Source organism: Clarias gariepinus, chromosome 9 (assembly GCF_024256425.1).
Source record: "Clarias gariepinus isolate MV-2021 ecotype Netherlands chromosome 9, CGAR_prim_01v2, whole genome shotgun sequence".
In the NCBI taxonomy this organism is placed as follows: domain Eukaryota; kingdom Metazoa; phylum Chordata; class Actinopteri; order Siluriformes; family Clariidae; genus Clarias; species Clarias gariepinus.
In genome coordinates, this window is record NC_071108.1 from 1731129 (window position 1) to 1751402 (window position 20274).

The following is a 20274-nucleotide window of genomic DNA, read 5'->3' on the forward strand; positions in this document are numbered from 1 at the left end:
TCGATACGAGACGAGTACACAGCGCCAGACTAGCACTTAGTCGCTACGATAGTGTTAGTATTGATTATTGCTTTTTTATGTTTTTTTTTTGTTTTTTATTAGCTTTTACTTTTTATTTCAATAAAACATTTTCACATTTAAAACAAGTTCATATTTAGAATCATGTTTAGGATCTACTGTAGATTTATACGTTACTATGAGTATTTATTCTTATAAATGTTTTAGTTTTGGTGTTTAGTTCTCTTTGATGTTAGTGTAGTTAGTATTGTTAGGTTAAAGTTAGTTCTACTTTGTTTAGCTTGAACTAAAGACCTTAAGCATTTCCTGAACCTAAAATAAAACCAAAAGGACACAACAAATATTTCTAAACTAAACTAGGAACTTAAATAACATGAATATTACAATCCAAACTTAAACACCTGTGAGCGTAAAGCATGCAGGGTCAAAACAACTGCAGCTGCCGTCGTCTGCCTCTAGGGGGCGACTCTGATAACAGAATCGTAACAACGCTGGCTTCATCGGAGTTAAAGTGACGGCTTTCTGTCAGAAATAACTCACATCTATGTTAGATGTCCATCATGGTTTCAGTCAGAAGTACTTGTGAGAGTGACGGAGAGAGAGCCGCGGGACTTGCTCGTGATAATTTCTATCCTCGCGATATTCTACAGGACATCAGGTGACAAGGTGGACAAGGAAGGTCAGGCCTAGACATTTTTATCTTTGCTTATGTGTTTAACAAAATGATTTCTTGTTACAGTCACCTTTTTTCACTCAGTTCTGGGATTGTGTCCTAATCAGGGTTGCCAGATCCCACTGACAAAATCCCGCATAGGCAGTGATGGAAACATGCTAATAAAAGTTTGTTGTGTTTGTGAGTTGTTTTGTTAGCCAAGTTTTTGTTATTGTTTTTGTTAACTAAGCTACAGTACCTGGAGCCACATTGGCTGAGCCACATAAATACCATTAAATACAAACTGGAACGTTTAATAGTTACATATCGCAGTTTAAATCACGATTGCAATACGTTTCCAAACAGCCGCAATGTGAGTTTCTGGTCAAAGCAAACCAGCCCAAATGGAAACACACCATAAAAAATTTGGTTGGAACAATCTGGCAAAGCATCACTCCCCAGATGGCTATGATGGCCACGCCCGAGATACGTGACTACATCCTACATACGTGGGTTGTATGCTTGTGCATGAAGATCTGTTAACGTGGCTGCATATGGAGTTCAGTTTGTTCAATTACATCACAAATTGTTTTTTTACGTAAATGTGACCTGGTGTTGATAGAGACGTGAAACCAAGGCGATTAAATGCCATTAGATTTGTGGGAAGTAACGCCGGTCTAAAAGGGGCTTTAAGTTCAGATTGGTGGTGCAAGTTCTCCTCAGCGTGAGTGATGTAGTGATGCTTGCGTAATGCTTGTTTATGTTCGTTCTCTTTGGGTGTGTTTTAGATTAGCCATGCTAGTTTAGTAATGTTAGTCTCAAATTACATGTAGAAATGTTAGATTAAAGTTAGCCTTTTTCCGCCTTCCTCCGTTCAGGAGAAGACTTTACACAGCGGTCTGACTCTCACAAGAATTAATGTGACTCGGAACTAAAAAGTCGTGACGTTGCATAAGATTATCGGAACCGTGCCACAATGGGAACAAAGCAAAAGGCAGTCTGATGATATATTAAGACTATATGAGTGTTTTTTGGGGGCGGGGCAATGTCTAAACATTGGTCAAGTGTAAGCTCCGCCCAAGTTGACCCTTGGACGTTTGTTTCCTTACGTTTGTGTTTATATTATAACTAGGCCACGCCCCCTGAGATCTCACGCCGTAGGTTAGACCTCGAGGATCTGATCTCCTGCTCGTTAGCGTAGGCGTCAGAACATGAGCTCCTGCTAATTCACTGTGCAGACTGCCCCATAGGAGTAGGATTAATGAGAACACACACACACACACACACACACACAGATGCAGGAGAGCTAAACACACACAGCACTGACACTCAATCAGTAACAACACAAACATATTTATTATGGAGAAACAGACAGACTGATAAATAAATAGAAGATGGACACGGCACAGCTTTACATACATTAATTAATTTGTCCAATAAACTTTATGATCTTCCTTTAAAACCACACACACACACGCACACACACGCACACACACACATCTAAAGTACAGACGACGGATAAACAGACAGTTCAGATCTGCTTTAACTCATTCTCCATCATGCGGTAAACCGTTTTCTGCCCATGTTCATGCATCAGTTTAGACACTAATTCTGTAGTAGTGAGGGCAAAACTGGGTCAAAACACACACATACACACACACACACACACACACACACACACACACACACACACACACACACACAGGGTAATGTACTACAGGAAGTTCTAAAACAATTATAATATGGAGTAGAACTTCAGTCTGTGTGAGTGTGTGTGTGTGTGTGTGTGTGTGTGTGCAGCTCATTTAGTCTCTCAGACATGACTCTGACGTGCACGTGGCCATTAGGGAGCAGCGTTTCATGTAAAGTCTTCTTATTACAGTGAGTTTAAGATCAGCGACCTACAAAACTTCAGCAGATCATCTCTCTCTCTCTCAACCAATCACAGCTGTCAGGACTGAGTCTGGTGGGCGTGTACCAACTCCACTGCTGTCTTTTGTGGGCGTATCCTAACTCTACTGCTGTCTCTTGTGGGTGTGGCCCTATTTACTTATATATATATATATATATATATATATATATTTTTTTTTTTTTTTACATAATTAATTTTACTTTCTTGTTCATTTTGTATGTAAATATATATATATTAGGGATGCACCGAAATTTCGGCCGCCGAAAATTTTCGGCCGAAATAGCATTATCGGTTTCGGCCGAAATAGCATTATCGGTTTCGGCCAAAACGTAAGAAAGCGCCGAAAATAAAAGCCGAAATTGTCGCCACGCCTCTCCCATCCTCCCGTCTCGTTCGCGCTGTCATTACGCATCAAACACGGAGTATGTCGGCGGTTTGGAAGCACTACAAAGTTTTAGATGAGGACAGCAAAGTTGCAATAATTTTAATTAATTTGTAGTTTTTTTAATTCAAACAAAAAGAAAATATTTTAAACATGTTTTTTAATGAAGCCATTTTCGGTTTCGGTATCGGTTTTCGGCCAAGTGCATCCAAAAATTTCTGTTTCGTTTTCGGCCCAGAATTTTCATTTCGGTGCATCCCTAATATATATATATATATATATATATATATATATATATATATATTTCTTAAATACATTTATTTATTTACTGCTTTGTTTCTTTGTTTCCTTGTTTATGTGTTTATGTGTTTGTTTTTTGATTTGCTTGCTTAATTGATACATTTATTTAGTGGTTTGCTTTTGTTTTTTATTTATTTACCTATATTTTTTGTTTGTTTTTAGGCCAAATTTTCCTTAGTTTATATATTTATTTGATTTGATTGTTTTGTACATATTTTTTTAAATAAAATGTTTAAATGTAATTTCCCCAAAACATTTTTCTTAATTTCAACTGATTCATTTTACCACTTCATTCTTTAATTATGTATTTTTTTCATTACATTTATTTTACATTTATTAATCTAACTAAGCAAGTAAACAAGCACACAAACAAGTAAATAAATTAACTAATAAGTAATACTCTGATTTACTGCTTCTTTAAACGCTGATTACATTTTCATGCACTGACGAAGCTGATTTATGAGTTCAGGTCGGTTTTCAAATCGAGTCAAGATACAGCTTTATATCACATCCTGTAAAGTTATCTCTCTACTCACTCACACACACACACACACACACACACACACACTTAGACGTGATTGAATGTTTGCTGGATTGAGGAGATAATGTGAGAGAGCGCTGAGCGACAGGAGAGCGCTGTGTGAGCCGTTCAGATGGGAAATAAGAGACGATTCTGGTCTCACCTCACTGCTGTCTCACTATCTCAGAGAAAACCTCATAGCTGTCTCACTCTTCCTGAGAAAACCTCACTGCTGTCTCACTATCTCAGAGAAAACCTAATAGCTGTCTCACTCTTTGAGAAAATCTCACTGCTGTCTCACTATCTCAGAGAAAACCTCATAGCTGTCTCACTCTTCCTGAGAAAACCTCATAGCTGTCTCACTCTACTTGAGAAAACCTCATAGCTGTCTCACTCTTTGAGAAAACCTCATAGCTGTCTCACTCTTTGAGAAAACCTCATAGCTGTCTCACTCTTTGAGAAAACCTTACTGCTGTCTCACTATCTCAGAGAAAACCTAATAGCTGTCTCACTCTTTAAAAACATCTCACTGCTGTCTCACTATCTCAGAGAAAACCTCATAGCTGTCTCACTCTTCCTGAGAAAACCTCATAGCTGTCTCACTCTTCCTGAGAAAACCTCATAGCTGTCTCACTCTTCCTGAGAAAACCTCATAGCTGTCTCACTCTTCCTGAGAAAACCTCATAGCTGTCTCACTCTTTAAGAAAACCTCACTGCTGTCTCACTATCTCAGAGAAAACCTCATAGCTGTCTCACTCTTCCTGAGAAAACCTCATAGCTGTCTCACTCTTCTTGAGAAAACCTCATAGCTGTCTCACTCTTTGAGAAAACCTCATAGCTGTCTCACTCTTTAAGAAAACCTCACTGCTGTCTCACTATCTCAGAGAAAACCTCATAGCTGTCTCACTCTTCCTGAGAAAACATCATAGCTGTCTCACTCTCTTAGAGAAAACCTCACTGCTGTCTCACTCTCCCAGAGAAAACCTTTCAGGGTTTAAACAGTAATTACACAGACACACACACATCACACCACCATGCTGCTGACCGAGAGGGCGAAAAAAGAGACAGAGACATCATCACGAAGAGACAGGGGAAGAGAAAGTGTGTGAGAAAAAAAGAATGAATGAGAGAGAGACGGAGACACAGGCTAATTACAGAACGTCCTGGTGTAACCCCACGCTAACTAACCGACATGCTAACCACAGAGCTAAGTCCTAGCTAACCCAGATGCTAGCAGCTAATAACACCCAGTGGATTTATCTTGGTGTTAAAGATCTTAGAGTACTGACCTGTGTGTGTGTGTATGTGTGTGTATGTGTGTGTGTGTGTGTGTGTGTGTGTGTGTGTTTTGTTTCAGTGACGGACGAGGACACGGTGAAGAGATACTACGCTAAATTTGAGGAGAAGTTCTTTCAGACATGCGAGAAGGAACTGTCCAAGATCAACACGTTCTACTCAGGTAAATGATCTTCATAAACCTCGTGACTGTGTGTGTGTGTGTGTGTGTGTGTGTGTGTGTGTGTGTGTGTGTGTGTGTGGACTTTACGGTTAGCTGGCAATGACACAAACCTCTCTTCTGGGAAGTCTTGCATTGGCAGTAATGTGTCTAAACCTGAAACACACTCATATTGTCCCAACACACACACACACACACACACACACACACACACACACTGTTAATCATTTTCTGACCCTTATGTACTCCTGTCCCAGTACAACTCCCCCCCCCTCTCTCTCTGTCTGGTTATTAATAGTGTGGGTGTGGTGGAGTGCACACACTCTTACACACACTCTTACACACTTACACACACACATACACACCACACACACTCACACACACATTTGCAAACTCACATACACACAAATAGGAACTTTGTGTATTTGCTGAGTCAGAAGTCATTATGCAGAGGTGTGTGTGTGTGTGTGTGTGTGTGCGTGTGTGTGTGTGTGTGTGTGTGTGTGTGTGTGCCCAATCCACTCTTCTTGTCCCCCGAGACTGGTTTAGTCTGGGGTTCTCTCACACTCGGTGACACACTGCCCGGTATTCACACGTCTGCGCAACTTGATCTGCCGCTCTACTTCCTGTAAAACAGAGACGCCTGTTTACCCTCCACACACACACACACACACACGCACACACACACACACACACACACACACTCCTGAAAGTGTTCCAGGAATGCCAAGTCTATATCAGGAGCTCGGTTCCCCTGCAGGAGGAGCAGCGGGGTGGGACGAGGTGTCACTGTCCTGCCATCACACTGTGAAGGGAAAGTAAAGGAGTATCGTTACAGTGTGTGTATGTGGGTGTGTCTGTTCGTCTAAGTGTGTGTGTGTGTTTGTGTGTGTGTGTGTAAGGTTAAGAGGTTAAGGGCAAGAAGGTTAAATTTAAATACAGGTCAACCTGCTTCAGAAATGCTCAAAGAACGATCTCAGCAGCATCCTAATGTTTTTATGAATGTTTCCTGTGTGTGTGTGTGTGTGTGTGTGTTTGTGTGTGTGTGCAGAAAAGTTAGCAGAGGCGCAGCGACGTTTCTCCACGCTGCAGAATGAGCTGCAGTCGTCTGTGGACGCTCAGAGGGAGAGCATCATGGGAAAGAGCAGGAAGATGGTTCTGGCTCTGAGCCACGAGGAGAGGAACAAACACCGCAACATCAAAGACCTGAAACTGGCCTTCAGCGAGTTCTACCTCAGCCTCATCCTCCTGCAGAACTACCAGGTACACCCGTCTGTCTCTCCATCTGTCTGTCTCTCCATCTGTCTCTCTACCTCAGCCTCATCCTCCTGCAGAACTACCAGGTACACCCGTCTGTCTCTCCATCTGTCTGTCTCTCCGTCTGTCTCTCTACCGCAGCCTCATCCTTCTGCAGAACTACCAGGTACACCCGTCTGTCTCTCCATCTGTCTGTCTCTCCGTCTGTCTCTCTACCGCAGCCTCATCCTTCTGCAGAACTACGAGGCACACCTCTCTGTCTCTCTCTGTCTCTCTCTGTCTCTCTCTGTCTGTCTGTCTGTCTGTCTGTCTACCTCAGCCTCATCCTCCTACAGAACTACCAGGTGCACTCTCTCTCTCTCTGTTCATCTGTTGCTCTCAGTCTGTCCCTCCCTCTGCCTACCTGTATCTGAGGTAACCCTGTTGGTTCTCCTCGTCTTCCTCTGCAGAACCTGAACTTCACTGGGTTCCGTAAGATCCTGAAGAAGCATGATAAGATCCTGGAGACACAGCGCGGAGCCGACTGGCGAATCTCACACGTGGAGATTGCGCCGTTTTACACGTGCAAAAAGATTACACAGCTCATCTCTGAGACCGAGGTATACACACACACACACACACACACACATAAAATGTATGTAATACTACCATAACCACTGAAGCACTGTAGCAAAGCAAGCATCACTTGTTTATAAGGACGCACTCTTTTGTCGTCCTAATGTGTGGTTTGGGACGCGGCCCATCACAGTTCAGAGGTGTAGAATAAGGGATTACTGTGTTTACTTGGCTGTGTCCCAAACCGCAGAGTGTTTTATTAAGAAGTGGTAAGTAGGTAATACAGAATCTGGCAGCTGTGTGTGGCCACGTCCTAAACCACACACAGCTGGTACATCACCACTAACACCTGCAGCCTGTGTAGGGGAAGAGGTGGCATGTGGTTTGGGACGTAGCCCAGGACCGTATGTGTTTGGAATCGAATGCTGCGTTCCAAACCGCACACAACACTAATATCAGGAATGTTAAGCCTGTTTAGATATCAGTAATACAGAATGGCTTTGGACACACACTCACACACACACGGTTTTAGTATTTTGACCTTTGACCCCATGTGTTTAAGACCCTGGTAACCACAGAGCTGGAGGGCGGAGACCGACAGAGGGCCATGAAGAGACTGAGAGTCCCACCACTGGGGGCAGCACAGGTACACACACACACACACACACACACACACACACGCACACACTAACATGCATACGTGTGCGTAACCTGTGCTGCGTTTCTCGTCCTCAGCCCGCTCCAGCATGGACAACGTTCAGAGTCGGACTGTACTGTGGAATCTTCGTCGTCCTCACCGTCACCTTCATCCTCAGCGGTACCGTCCTCCTCCTCACTGTGTGCACTAACACTACAGCCTTAAAGCACACTACAGTGTCGAACACTAGTGTTACAGTAATCATGAGATTCAGGAGTTACTGAATTCCTGCTGAAGTGATCTTATTGTGGACTTTAGACTGAACTTTGGAAATCCGGGGAGAGTTGTTTCAGTTATAAGAATCTTTTTTTATATATATAAAAAAAAATTAAGTTTATAATAGAGATGGCCCGGTCGATTGGTCAGCGATCAGAATTGTCTGGTTTTCAGTGTGATTGGGCGTGGCCGAGCGCAGAAGCTTCAGAGTGATGCAACAGAAACGCACTTTTACATTATCAAAACTCTTACGCGTTAAAAGCCTCCGATCTGCCTTTTTCTCTGTAAGCAAATTAGTCCCAAACGCACTCATTACACACACTTACACCGGTCTCAAAACACAGCCAGCGCTAATTAGTCAAAAATCACGTGCATTAGCAGCCCCGTGTGCCCGCAGCCGCTCAACCCGCGCGCTCGCTATCGAGTTGAGTTTTGAGACTTTTGAGGAGGTAAAATGTCGCGGTTGCTTTAAAATCCTACAGGTGGCGCTCTGTGAACTATTTACACACTCTCATCCCGTGTGGTAGGAGTGAATTATTTGATAACTTTAATTTAGAAATAATAATTAAACTATGTTAAACTCTTGTATTTTATTTGAAGTGAGTTTGTAGTGTTTAAATGCTGCGTTCGGTTTTTAAGTGAGAATGTTATAAGGAACGCGCTACATTTAAATTAGTCATTAAAGGGTTTTTTTAAGGACTGACTGTAAGCGGTGCGTTTTGGCTCCGCAGGTGCGTTTTATTTCTATGATAAGAACATTTGGCCGATGGTGAGGATGTACCGCGGCGGCTTCCTGCTCATCCAGTTCCTCTTCCTGTTGGGCATCAACACCTACGGCTGGAGACAAGCTGGAGTCAATCACGTCCTCATATTTGAACTGAACCCACGCAACAACCTGTCTCACCAACACCTGTTTGAGGTATACACACACACACACACACACACCGTATGTGGTAATACATTTGGTTCTAATTATAAATAGTGTGTTTTTGTAACTACTAATTAGTTGTCCTAGTACACAATGTGTGTGTGTGTGTGTGTGTAGATTGCAGGTTTCCTGGGTGTGTTATGGTGTGTCAGTATCTTGTTGTGTCTCTACGCCGACTCCACCGGTCTGCCGATGCAGGCGAGTCCGCTCCTCCTGTACGGCCTCATGTTCCTCTTCCTCATCAACCCGTTCAAAATGGCCTACTACAAATCCCGCTTCTGGCTCCTCAAACTGCTGGTGAGACACACACACACACACACACACACACACACATTACGTCATTGTGAGGACACTCTCAGTGTGGACGCTCAGACGGCAAACATACATTTAATTACTGTTGGATGGTTACATCATTAGCAGGCTTTAGTGTGTGTGTGTGTGTGTGTTTGTGTGTGTGTGTGTGTGTTAGAGAGTGCGGGAAAATCGACTCATTATGAATCATGATTCTCTCATGTGCTGATTCATGTATCACCTGATTTTGACCCCAAAATCGATTTTTTATAACAATTTTTACGTTTATAATAGAGATGAATCAGTTGATCAGTCAGTGATCAGAATCGTCTGGTTTTCCGTGTAAGTGGGCGTGGCCGGTGATCAGACGATTAGCCTCAGATATAAACCATTCTGTAACGAGTGTAGAAGCTTCAGATTGACCCGACACAATCCGTTATGCCGTTACTTTATTAAAAATGCGTGACCTGCTTTTTTTCCCAACTCTGTGAGCAAATTAGTCCCAAACCCAGTAACTACACACGCTAACACCCGCTTAAAACACCGCCAGCGCTAATCAGTCGATTATTGAAATTAAAGAAAAGTTCCTTTATGATCCTACAGGTGGCGCCCTCTGAACTATTCACATATTTTTTGGTAGAAGTGAATCATTTGCTAAGTTTGTTTATAAATAATAATTAATAATGATGTAACGGAGATACGCGCTGCTCAGTAACAATGTAGCATTTTTGTTTAATTTAGTTTGAAGTTAAATGTTAAACTCTTGTATTTGAAGTTAGTCTGTAGTGTTGAAATTGTGGGAAAAATGTAAAATGCAAAATTAGGGGAAAATGTAATACCGAATCTGGATATTTATAAAATTGTGTGTGTGTGTGTGTGTGTGTGTGTGTGTGTGTGTGTTTGAAGGGAGGGTAATCAATATTGGAGAAAAATATTTACTCATATTTTAACTCAACAGGAAAACAAATACACCCCTCGGCCCAGCGCCCCTTTCGAAACTCCGCCCCCGAACCCCTGTATGCGTGTTGCCATGGCAACGGACAGCAAGGCTAGCCAAATAATATTAATACCAACTTCAGCACGCCCCCTTCTCCCGTCTGCCCGCCCCTTCTCCTCTGCCCCCTGTTCCTGATTGGCTGGAGCTGTGTCGTGTTGTGCGGTCCGGTCGTTGTTTATTCGCCAATTGCGTAGTTAACGCTGTGTATGAACATGTTTTTGTTTTAAGCGGGGGAGGTGCAGCTGCGCACCGTGAGGAGGGGAAGGGAGGAAGAGGAAGAGGAGGAAGAGGAGTCCCAAAATAACAAGGACAAACAGTGTACTGGGTTCGAATCGCTCACGCTCGATTTAAGGGTTAAATATGCATTAGGCTCAGGTGAGCGGGACAATGGATTCAATCAGGGCTGAATTGATCGGCTTGTATTCATCAAACGCTGCTGTGTGTGTGTGTGTGTGTGTGTGTGTGTGTGTGTGTGTGTGATAATGGAATACAGCTCAGTCTCTGCAGAGATGGTAGCTGTGGCTGTGCAATCATTACTGAGATTGAGCTATCACACACACACACACACACACACACACACACACACACACCTGCAGATCACAAGCCCACACACAGTGACGTTTTTATATCCAGTTTACACAATGTCAGAGCTGACACACACACACACACACACACACACACACACAGCCATCTGCAGTCTCTGTTTCAATTATGTTTCAGTTACTGTGTGGATTTTTGGCTCAAATACATGCGCGTACACACACACACACACACACACACACACACACACACACACACACACATACACACACACACACACACACATACACACACACACTTAAAATAACAGGCAGAATTAAAAGATACACTCATGAATATAGCAGGAAGAAAACAGAACCTGCAACAAGATCACAACAGACAGAACAAGAACAGCGATGCAGCAGAACCAGAACATCACCATCAGAATCAGAACCACAGCGTTACAAACATCACAAAAACAGAACAGAACCAGGACAATACTGACCCACAAGAACCTGGGCATCACTCACTCATCATACCTAGAACAATACTGATTCAAAAGCGTCAGAGCACGTGTAGCTCAACAGAACCGTAACAACGTAACCCACAAAAGAAAAAACAAATACTGACCGAACAGAACCAGAACAGTACTGACTGAACAGAACCAGAACAGTACTGACTGAACAGAACCAGAACAGTACTGACTGAACAGAACCAGAACAGTACTGACTGAACAGAACCAGAACAGTACTGACTGAGTAGACCAGGACGCTCAGCGAGAACCTTACGATTAGAACAAGAACTAGAGCTTTACTAACAGCACATGAACCACAACACACCCGGTCTGGTATTAGATCAGGAACCACAACCTTCATTACACACTCGAGCTGAAACAGTACTAGAACGGTACTGGACGTTATCGACACACACACTCAGGCGGCTCTCGTGGTCTGTGCGCGGGTCAGAGAGGTGAGACAGCAGGAAAGTTATTAAATTCTTTGATGTGGAAAATGTCAGCTTTAGCCTGAGGCCAGTGTGTGTGTGTGTGTGTGTGTGTGTGTTCAAAAGAACACATTAAATACAAGTGCAATACAAAAATGTGTTTATAATTAATTCACGTTGAAGGAGAAAGTAAAACACTATACTTACTCACACATACTTACACTAAAGATACACTATAGAATATAATAAGGGAATTTATGCTAATTCTAATAATGACTAAATAATTGTAAAGCCATTTATAATTATAATATAATTCATTGTAATCATGAATAATTATATATCATTATAATAATTATATTTATTTTAAATTGCAAACAATAAACATGCATCATAATGAGTTTTATATATAATTATAATGTTATTAATATATCATGGATTATGTAATATATATTATCTTTTGATAAATATTATATAATTACACAATTACAAATTCATATTTATTTCTATTTTTAAAGGTGATGTTGAAATGTTGAAGGTGCGGTGATTTTTCTGTGGCATCAACATTTTTATTTTATTAATAAAAGGTTATCAGTTTTTGTCAGAAAGCAAAAGACACAAAAACACAATTATTTAATCAATTGAAAGGAAACACAATCTCTTAACAAGTCGAAGTCCCGCCTTTAAATCAACGCCATTGGTTGAAACAATATACATTTTTTTGTTTTGTCCGAACTTGCTGATGTCAGTGTACACAGAACAGCATCTCTCTGTAAATGTTATTGTAATCATACGGTTAACGATAAGGGAGCGAAGGAGACGTGTTGACTCCGCCCACTGCTCTGTGATTGGCTCCGGCACTAACCTGACGATTGGGCGTGTTCCCTCCGCAGTTCCGTGTGTTCACGGCGCCGTTCCACCGCGTGGAGTTCGCTGATTTCTGGTTGGCTGATCAGCTGAACTCCCTGGTGTTTGTGCTGATGGACCTGGAGTACCTGGTGTGTTTCTACAGTGTGGAGCTGCAGTGGGGGAACGTGGACGGCCTGCTACCCGAGAATTTAGGTACCGGACCCTACAGAACCAGAACCACGACACTGCAGACCCCATAGAACCCAAACCAGAACGATACTGAGCCAATAGAACCGACAGCTGCACCATTAATGTTATTTATGATGTGTTTATATACATTCAGTTCAATTCAGTTCAGTTTTATTTGTATATCACTTTTACCAATTGTCATTGTCGCAAAGCAGCTTTACACAATCAAAAGAACTATTTAAGTCTGTATGGAATGTGAATGTGTATGAATCAAAATGATACATGACATCGGTACCAACATGTGTGTGTGTGTGTGTGTGTGTGTGTGTGTGTACAGATGACAGGAAATGTAACAATTACTCGTACGGACTACGCGCCATCATCCAGTGTTTGCCCGCCTGGTTCCGATTTGTGCAGTGCCTCCGCCGTTACCGTGACACCAAGCGGGCGTTTCCTCACCTGGTGAATGCTGGGAAATATTCCACCACCTTCTTTGTGGTGGCGTTCGCCGCCCTGTACAGCACACACAAAGGTAACAGTTACACACCTACACACACTGAGACATAAACACTCACTCTGAAACACACATCTTGCAAAATATGAGACACACCTGAGACACACATCTGCACACTCTGAGACACAGTCTCAGACACACACCTGCCCACTCCGAGACACACATCTGCACACTCTGAGACACAGTCCCAGACACACACCTGCACACTCTGAGACACAGTCCCAGACACACACCTGCACACTCTGAGACACATACCTGCTCACTCTGAGACACACACCTGCCCACTTTGAGACACACTCTGAGACACACACCTGCCCACTTTGAGACACACACCTGCTCACTCTGAGAGACACACCTGCTCACTCTAAGAGACACACCTGCTCACTCTAAGACACACCTGCCCACTCTAAAACACACACCTTCACACTCTGAGAGACACGTCTGCTCATTTTGAGACACACACATATGCTCACTCCAAAACACACTCTAAGACACACACCTGCCCACTTTGGGACACACACCTGCTCACTCTGAGACACACACCTGCTCACTCTAAAACACACACCTTCAACACACACCTTCACATTATGAAAGACACATCTGCTCACCCTGAGACACACACATATGCTCACTCTGACACACACTCTGAGACACACACCTGCACACTCTGAAAGACACACCTGCCTACTCTAAAACACACACCTTCACACTCTGAGAGACACATCTGCTCACTCTGAGACACACACCTGCTCACTTTAAGACACACTCTGAGACACACACCTGCACACTCTGAGACACACACCTGCACACTCTGAGACACACACCTGCACACTCTAAGACACATACCTGTACACTCCGAGACACACACCTGCTCACTCTGAGACACACACCTGCACACTCTAAGACACATACCTGCACACTCCGAGACACACACCTGCTCACTCTGAGACACACACCTGCACACTCTAAGACACATACCTGCACACTCCGAGACACACACCTGCTCACTCTGAGACACACACCTGCACACTCTAAGACACATACCTGCACACTCCGAGACACACACCTGCACACTCTGAGACACATACCTGCCCACTTTGAGACACACACCTGCTCACTCTGAGACACACACCTGCTCACTCTAAGACACACACATATGCTCACTCTGAGACACACACCTGCTCACTCTAAGACACACACATATGCTCACTCTGAGAGACACATCTGCTCACTCTGAGACACACACATATGCTCACTCTGAGACACACACCTGGGACACACATACACACTTGAGACTCACACCTTCTATCTATCTGTTTCTTTCTGTCTCACTCACAGTCTCTCTGTCTCTCTCTCTTTATGTATTTCTATTGGTTTCTCTCCGTCTCTCTGAATTTCACTATCTCAGTCTGTATGTCTGTTTATCTCTGCCATTCTCGTCGTCCCCACCTCCCTCTGCCTCTCTCTGTCTCTCTCTCTGTCTCAGAACTCGTGTATCTTCTCAGAAACAGAACCGCAGTCTGGATCGATCGGGTTAAAATGCTCCACTAAGCCGCTTGATCCTTTTTATTATTTATATACAGAGCAGTTATTTATTTATTTCCTGTAAACGACGCCCGTTATGCTGAACTCTGTTCTGCGGCTCGCTCGGGCCGAGCTCAGGCGGCGGGTCTGGTGATTTTTCCGTCACGGATCAGATTGCGTTCGTGATGTCGGACGCTGCCGGTGAACTCGCAAATCTTCCTGTTTATTATTCACTCAGAGGAGGAAATGCGTCCGGGCCGGAGCCGAGCCGATGAGCAGAGCTGCTGAGTCACCGCCGCGCTGCGGGATTCACTCCATCACCGGATTCATTTCCTCTCTGACGGTTCAGGGTGTGTTAGTGCTGCTGCTGAGAACCTCAGCGTCTCTAACACTGACACAGAGAGACTGATCCTAATCCTAAACGTCTGAGATTAACCCTCAGCATATTCATAGGATATATTATATTATATTTGCTGAGGTTATGAGCAGTGACTCATATATATGGGATATATATACATATGTGAGGTATTTATTTGTTGTTGAACTCCTGGTCAAAAAAAAATGAGATGAATATAATTTTACTTTTTACTAGCGTTAGTACGTGTCATTGACGGTTAAAGAGTTTGTAGAAATATTTTAAAAATTTAAGCTAAAATAATCTGCTGATCTTTAATGTAATCAGTGATATTATTATTATTATGATTATTATTATTATTATTATTATTATTATTTGAGGTTGAAGCCCACGTACATGTCTGTGTGTCTCTCTGTACAGCAGAACTCTCTGTCTAACTTATTAATACAAAGAAATCACATTCTGTAAGGTTGAGTATCTTACGCCTTGTTTACACTAAGTTGTCCTTCTTTGGTGCTCAGACAAATACACTCCCTGTTCGGTAATCGGAGAGTGAATCACAGATGAGAAATGGAAAAAGTAGATCAAAGGATGAACAAAAAGGTGAAAAGTTTCACAGCTTTACTTCTGACTGTTACACACCTCTGACACTGGAGACTCCTTCCGCTAGTTTCACACACACTTTTTTCAAATTTGTTAATTATAGACAGTCCCTGTGAATGAGCTGTTGCTATAGAAACGCTCATAACAAGTGCATTAATATAAACCTGCACTACTGTCTGAGCCGCTGTTATAGAGAATTAATCAAAACCTTCTGACCAATAAGGAGTTTGTTGTTCTTTATACTGAACGTTTCACATTATAAAGTTGGTTGAGTCACTCAGTGAGTGTGTGTGTGAGTGTGTGTGTGTGTGTGTGTGTGTGTGTGTGTGTGTGTAATTTAGCGTTCAGAACAATGCTCTCTATACAGATGTGGAGATAAAAGGAGGAAGCAGATGTTAGAGATGGGGTGCAGTAGGTGAGAGGAGAGAGAGAGAGAGAGAGAGAGAGAATAAAAGAGGACGGAATGGTGTGGGAGGAGGGGGCGGGGCTGTAATTGCTCGCCCGCAGTGAGACAGACGAGTGTGTGACGCTTCAGGAATACAGATGAGGCTCCGACTGAGAGCGGATCCTCGCTGTAAAAGTCTTTTGTGATTGCCTTTTTTCACGCCTTATTTGTTTTACAGTCGTTCCACTGCTGCGTGTAATTTGTTCTTTGATGTGACGTCCCCTCGGGAGTTTATCGGCATGAAAATCAGCTTCTGCTATCTGATATATTTAAAAAAAAACAAAAAAAAACAAAAAAAAACACTTTAACCTTTATGTAATCAGAGCAGGGCTGCAGGTTCTCACACGACTTCATCTCTTTATTTCTCGCTGTCTAAGAGAGAGAGACTCGGGTCTGTCTCACTGGTCTCACAGCGCTGTGACTTCTGGCTGAGAGAGAGAGGGAGAGACTCGGGTCTGTCTCACTGGTCTCACAGCGCTGTGACTTCTGGCTGAGAGAGAGAGAGAGAGAAAGAGACTCGGGTCTGTCTCACTGGTCTCACAGCGCTGTGACTTCTGGCTGAGAGAGAGAGGGAGAGACTCGGGTCTGTCTCACTGGTCTCACAGCGCGGTGACATCTGGCTAAGAGAGAGAGAGACTCGGGTCTGTCTTACTGGTCTCACAGCGCTGTGACTTCTGGCTGAGAGAGAGAGAGGGAGAGACTCGGGTCTGTCTCACTGGTCTCACAGCGCTGTGACTTCTGGCTGAGAGAGAGAGAGACTCGGGTCTGTCTCACTGGTCTCACAGCGCTGTGACATCTGGCTGAGAGAGAGAGAGACTCGGGTCTGTCTCACTGGTCTCACAGCGCTGTGACTTCTGGCTGAGAGAGAGAGAGAGAAAGAGACTCGGGTCTGTCTCACTGGTCTCACAGCGCTGTGACTTCTGGCTGAGAGAGAGAGAGAGACTCGGGTCTGTCTCACTGGTCTCACAGCGCGGTGACATCTGGCTAAGAGAGAGAGAGACTCGGGTCTGTCTTACTGGTCTCACAGCGCTGTGACTTCTGGCTGAGAGAGAGAGAGGGAGAGACTCGGGTCTGTCTCACTGGTCTCACAGCGCTGTGACTTCTGGCTGAGAGAGAGAGACTCGGGTCTGTCTCACTGGTCTCACAGCGCTGTGACATCTGGCTGAGAGAGAGAGAGAGAGAGACTCGGGTCTGTCTCACTGGTCTCACAGCGCTGTGACTTCTGGCTGAGAGAGAGAGAGAGAGAGACTCGGGTCTGTCTCACTGGTCTCACAGCGCTGTGACTTCTGGCTGAGAGAGAGAGAGAGACTCGGGTCTGTCTCACTGGTCTCACAGCGCTGTGACATCTGGCTGAGAGAGAGAGAGAGAGAGACTCGGGTCTGTCTCACTGGTCTCACAGCGCTGTGACTTCTGGCTGAGAAAGAGAGAGAGAGAGAAAGAGACTCGGGTCTGTCTCACTGGTCTCACAGCGCTGTGACTTCTGGCTGAGAGAGAGAGAGAGAGAGAGAGAGACTCGGGTCTGTCTCACTGGTCTCACAGCGCTGTGACATCTGGCTGAGAGAGAGAGAGAGAGAGACTCGGGTCTGTCTCACTGGTCTCACAGCGCTGTGACTTCTGGCTGAGAGAGAGAGAGAGAGAGAAAGAGACTCGGGTCTGTCTCACTGGTCTCACAGCGCTGTAACATCTGGCTGAGAGAGAGAGAGACTCGGGTCTGTCTCACTGGTCTCACAGCGCTGTGACTTCTGGCTGAGAGAGAGAGAGAGACTCGGGTCTGTCTCACTGGTCTTACAGCGCTGTGACATCTGGCTGAGAGAGAGAGAGGGAGAGACTCGGGTCTGTCTCACTGGTCTCACAGCGCTGTGACTTCTGGCTGAGAGAGAGAGAGAGACTCGGGTCTGTCTCACTGGTCTCACAGCGCTGTAACATCTGGCTGAGAGAGAGAGAGAGAGAAAGAGACTCACACATGAGCGTCTCATTGAGTCCTGATTTATACAAAAGCAAACCGTATGAGACTTGATTTATTTAATAAAGATCATGTTTTTTTTTAATAGAACAAATCACTTCCTGTTGTCACTTACGTTACAGCAGCTACAAACACTCGCTCCCTCACCGGTCTCGCTTCACGCAAGGTTAAGATTCATAGCTGCTTTATTGGCATGACAGATATTCACCTTCATGTTGCCGAAGCTTAGAGATAAGGCAGAAGAAAATAATTTCTCTTAAAATCTCTTTTATAAATGACTTCCTTTTATATTAGTCTGTGTTAAAGTGTAACTCCTTGTATGTGATATCCTACCTGGACAATAATATTATTTCTGATTCTAGAGACAAACAAGCCGTTTTGAAAGTACTGAGTATTTAGTATGAGAGTATTAAATAAAACTTTATTTAAAAAAAAAAACATAGCAAAAATAAAGTGTAATGTTTGGAAAAGCACAGTACAGCAAGAGGAAGAACTAACCCCAGTACATGAAGGACAAATGTAATGAGCAGTATTAATAGGGAACTGTCTCCCTCTGGTGGTCACTGTGAGAACAGCAGGGGTCTGGACTGGCTCTTTCCATTCTGACTTGTTAATAATAATGATAGATTGTGATTGTTATCTCTCTCTCTCTCTTTCTCTCTCTGTCTCTCTCAGACCAGGGTGACGCCGACGCCGAGGCGTTCCTCTACCTGCTCATCATCTTCTCCACGATCAGCTCCCTCTACACACTGATCTGGGATCTGAAGATGGACTGGGGTTTGTTCGACCGTAACGCCGGGGAGCACACCTTCCTCCGCGAGGAGATCGTCTATCCACAGAAGGTGACACACACACACACACACACAGCTGAATACATGAGTCTATGAGCTCACACCCCACAACCCTGTAACCCAGAGGTGTCTGATTTGATTATGTTAAATTTCCCTGGTGATTATTTTACATCACGAACGACACGGCGCTGTTCAGGAACGGAGATCTCACTGTGTCATTATGTCATGTGACTGACTTCTTATCAAAATGAATTATTCATCTAGTATGTTTTTATTTTTTTATTTCTGCTGGATATGTGTCTGTGTGAGATGATGACATCACTTCCTGTTTCCTGCAGGCGTATTATTACTGCGCCATCGTGGAGGACGTGATCCTGCGTTTCTCCTGGACTCTCCAGATCGCTCTGACCAACATCACGAGCATCGCCTCCGCCGATATCGTGGCCACCACTCTCGCCCCGCTCGAGGTGTTCAGGTACTCACACTCACACACACACACACACTCACACACACACACAAACAATCACACACACTGTGCAGGATACTTATGGTTACACTATCTGTGTGTGTGTGTGTGTGTGTGTGTGTGTTGTAGGCGTTTTGTGTGGAACTTTTTCCGTCTGGAGAACGAGCACCTGAATAACTGCGGTGAGTTCCGCGCGGTGCGAGACATCTCCGTGGCTCCTCTGAACGCTGACGACCAGACGCTGCTCGAGCAGATGATGGACCACGAGGACGGAGTCAAGCACCGGCAGGGAAAGAAACCCTGGAGGCGGAGCTACAGCCTGACACTGCGCCGCCCGCTGCTCCACTCCCAGTACGTCCCAGTCGACACTCGCGGTTTCACAACTGGGTTCTAAATCTCTGAGACGTTGTGACAAAAACATCGTACCATGGTTCTCACTACAGAATAGAACGTTTTAGAACAGCCAAGGCACACACGCTTAGAACCGAACCAGAACTACTGTAACCACTGTCACATGGGACATAAAAAACATCACGGAGAAAAAGACAAAAGGAATGACAGGTAGTGGGCGGAGTTTCAGGGAATTAAACTACTCTCACGCTAGGACACGCCCATACCCGATGTCATCTTTATGTAAAACACGGTGTCCTGATTATTATCTCTTAATAATGCATCGTGTGTGTGTGTGTGTGTGTGTGTGTGTGTGTGTCTCAGGTCTAAGAAGGACACCAAGGTGCTGATTGACGACACGGACGACGAAGCCTTCAGCTGAACAATGGAAACGTGTTCTACCTTTGAAGAGCACCACACACACACTTACACACACACACAAATATCCAGAGAGCTGGCTCGGCCTCACAAACACACACACACTCACACACACACACACACACACACACTACTGCAGTAATCGAGCACAAACAATCAAGAGACCTC

At 44.2% G+C, this 20274-nt stretch overlaps 1 protein-coding gene across 1 annotated transcript in view; it reads left to right on the forward strand.

The window, feature by feature from the left end:
• xpr1a (xenotropic and polytropic retrovirus receptor 1a) overlaps nucleotides 1-20274 on the forward strand; it is a 54684-nt gene extending 34410 nt beyond the window's left edge. Inside the window, exons 3-15 of the mRNA XM_053504327.1 lie at nucleotides 5142-5243; nucleotides 6292-6503; nucleotides 6947-7096; nucleotides 7615-7698; nucleotides 7788-7869; nucleotides 8697-8884; nucleotides 9011-9190; nucleotides 12533-12701; nucleotides 13015-13209; nucleotides 18757-18923; nucleotides 19211-19347; nucleotides 19468-19689; nucleotides 20053-20274. Of these exons, the coding sequence (XP_053360302.1) occupies nucleotides 5142-5243; nucleotides 6292-6503; nucleotides 6947-7096; nucleotides 7615-7698; nucleotides 7788-7869; nucleotides 8697-8884; nucleotides 9011-9190; nucleotides 12533-12701; nucleotides 13015-13209; nucleotides 18757-18923; nucleotides 19211-19347; nucleotides 19468-19689; nucleotides 20053-20110 (1946 nt within the window). The 3' untranslated portion in view covers nucleotides 20111-20274. The remainder of the gene's footprint in view (nucleotides 1-5141; nucleotides 5244-6291; nucleotides 6504-6946; nucleotides 7097-7614; nucleotides 7699-7787; nucleotides 7870-8696; nucleotides 8885-9010; nucleotides 9191-12532; nucleotides 12702-13014; nucleotides 13210-18756; nucleotides 18924-19210; nucleotides 19348-19467; nucleotides 19690-20052) is intronic.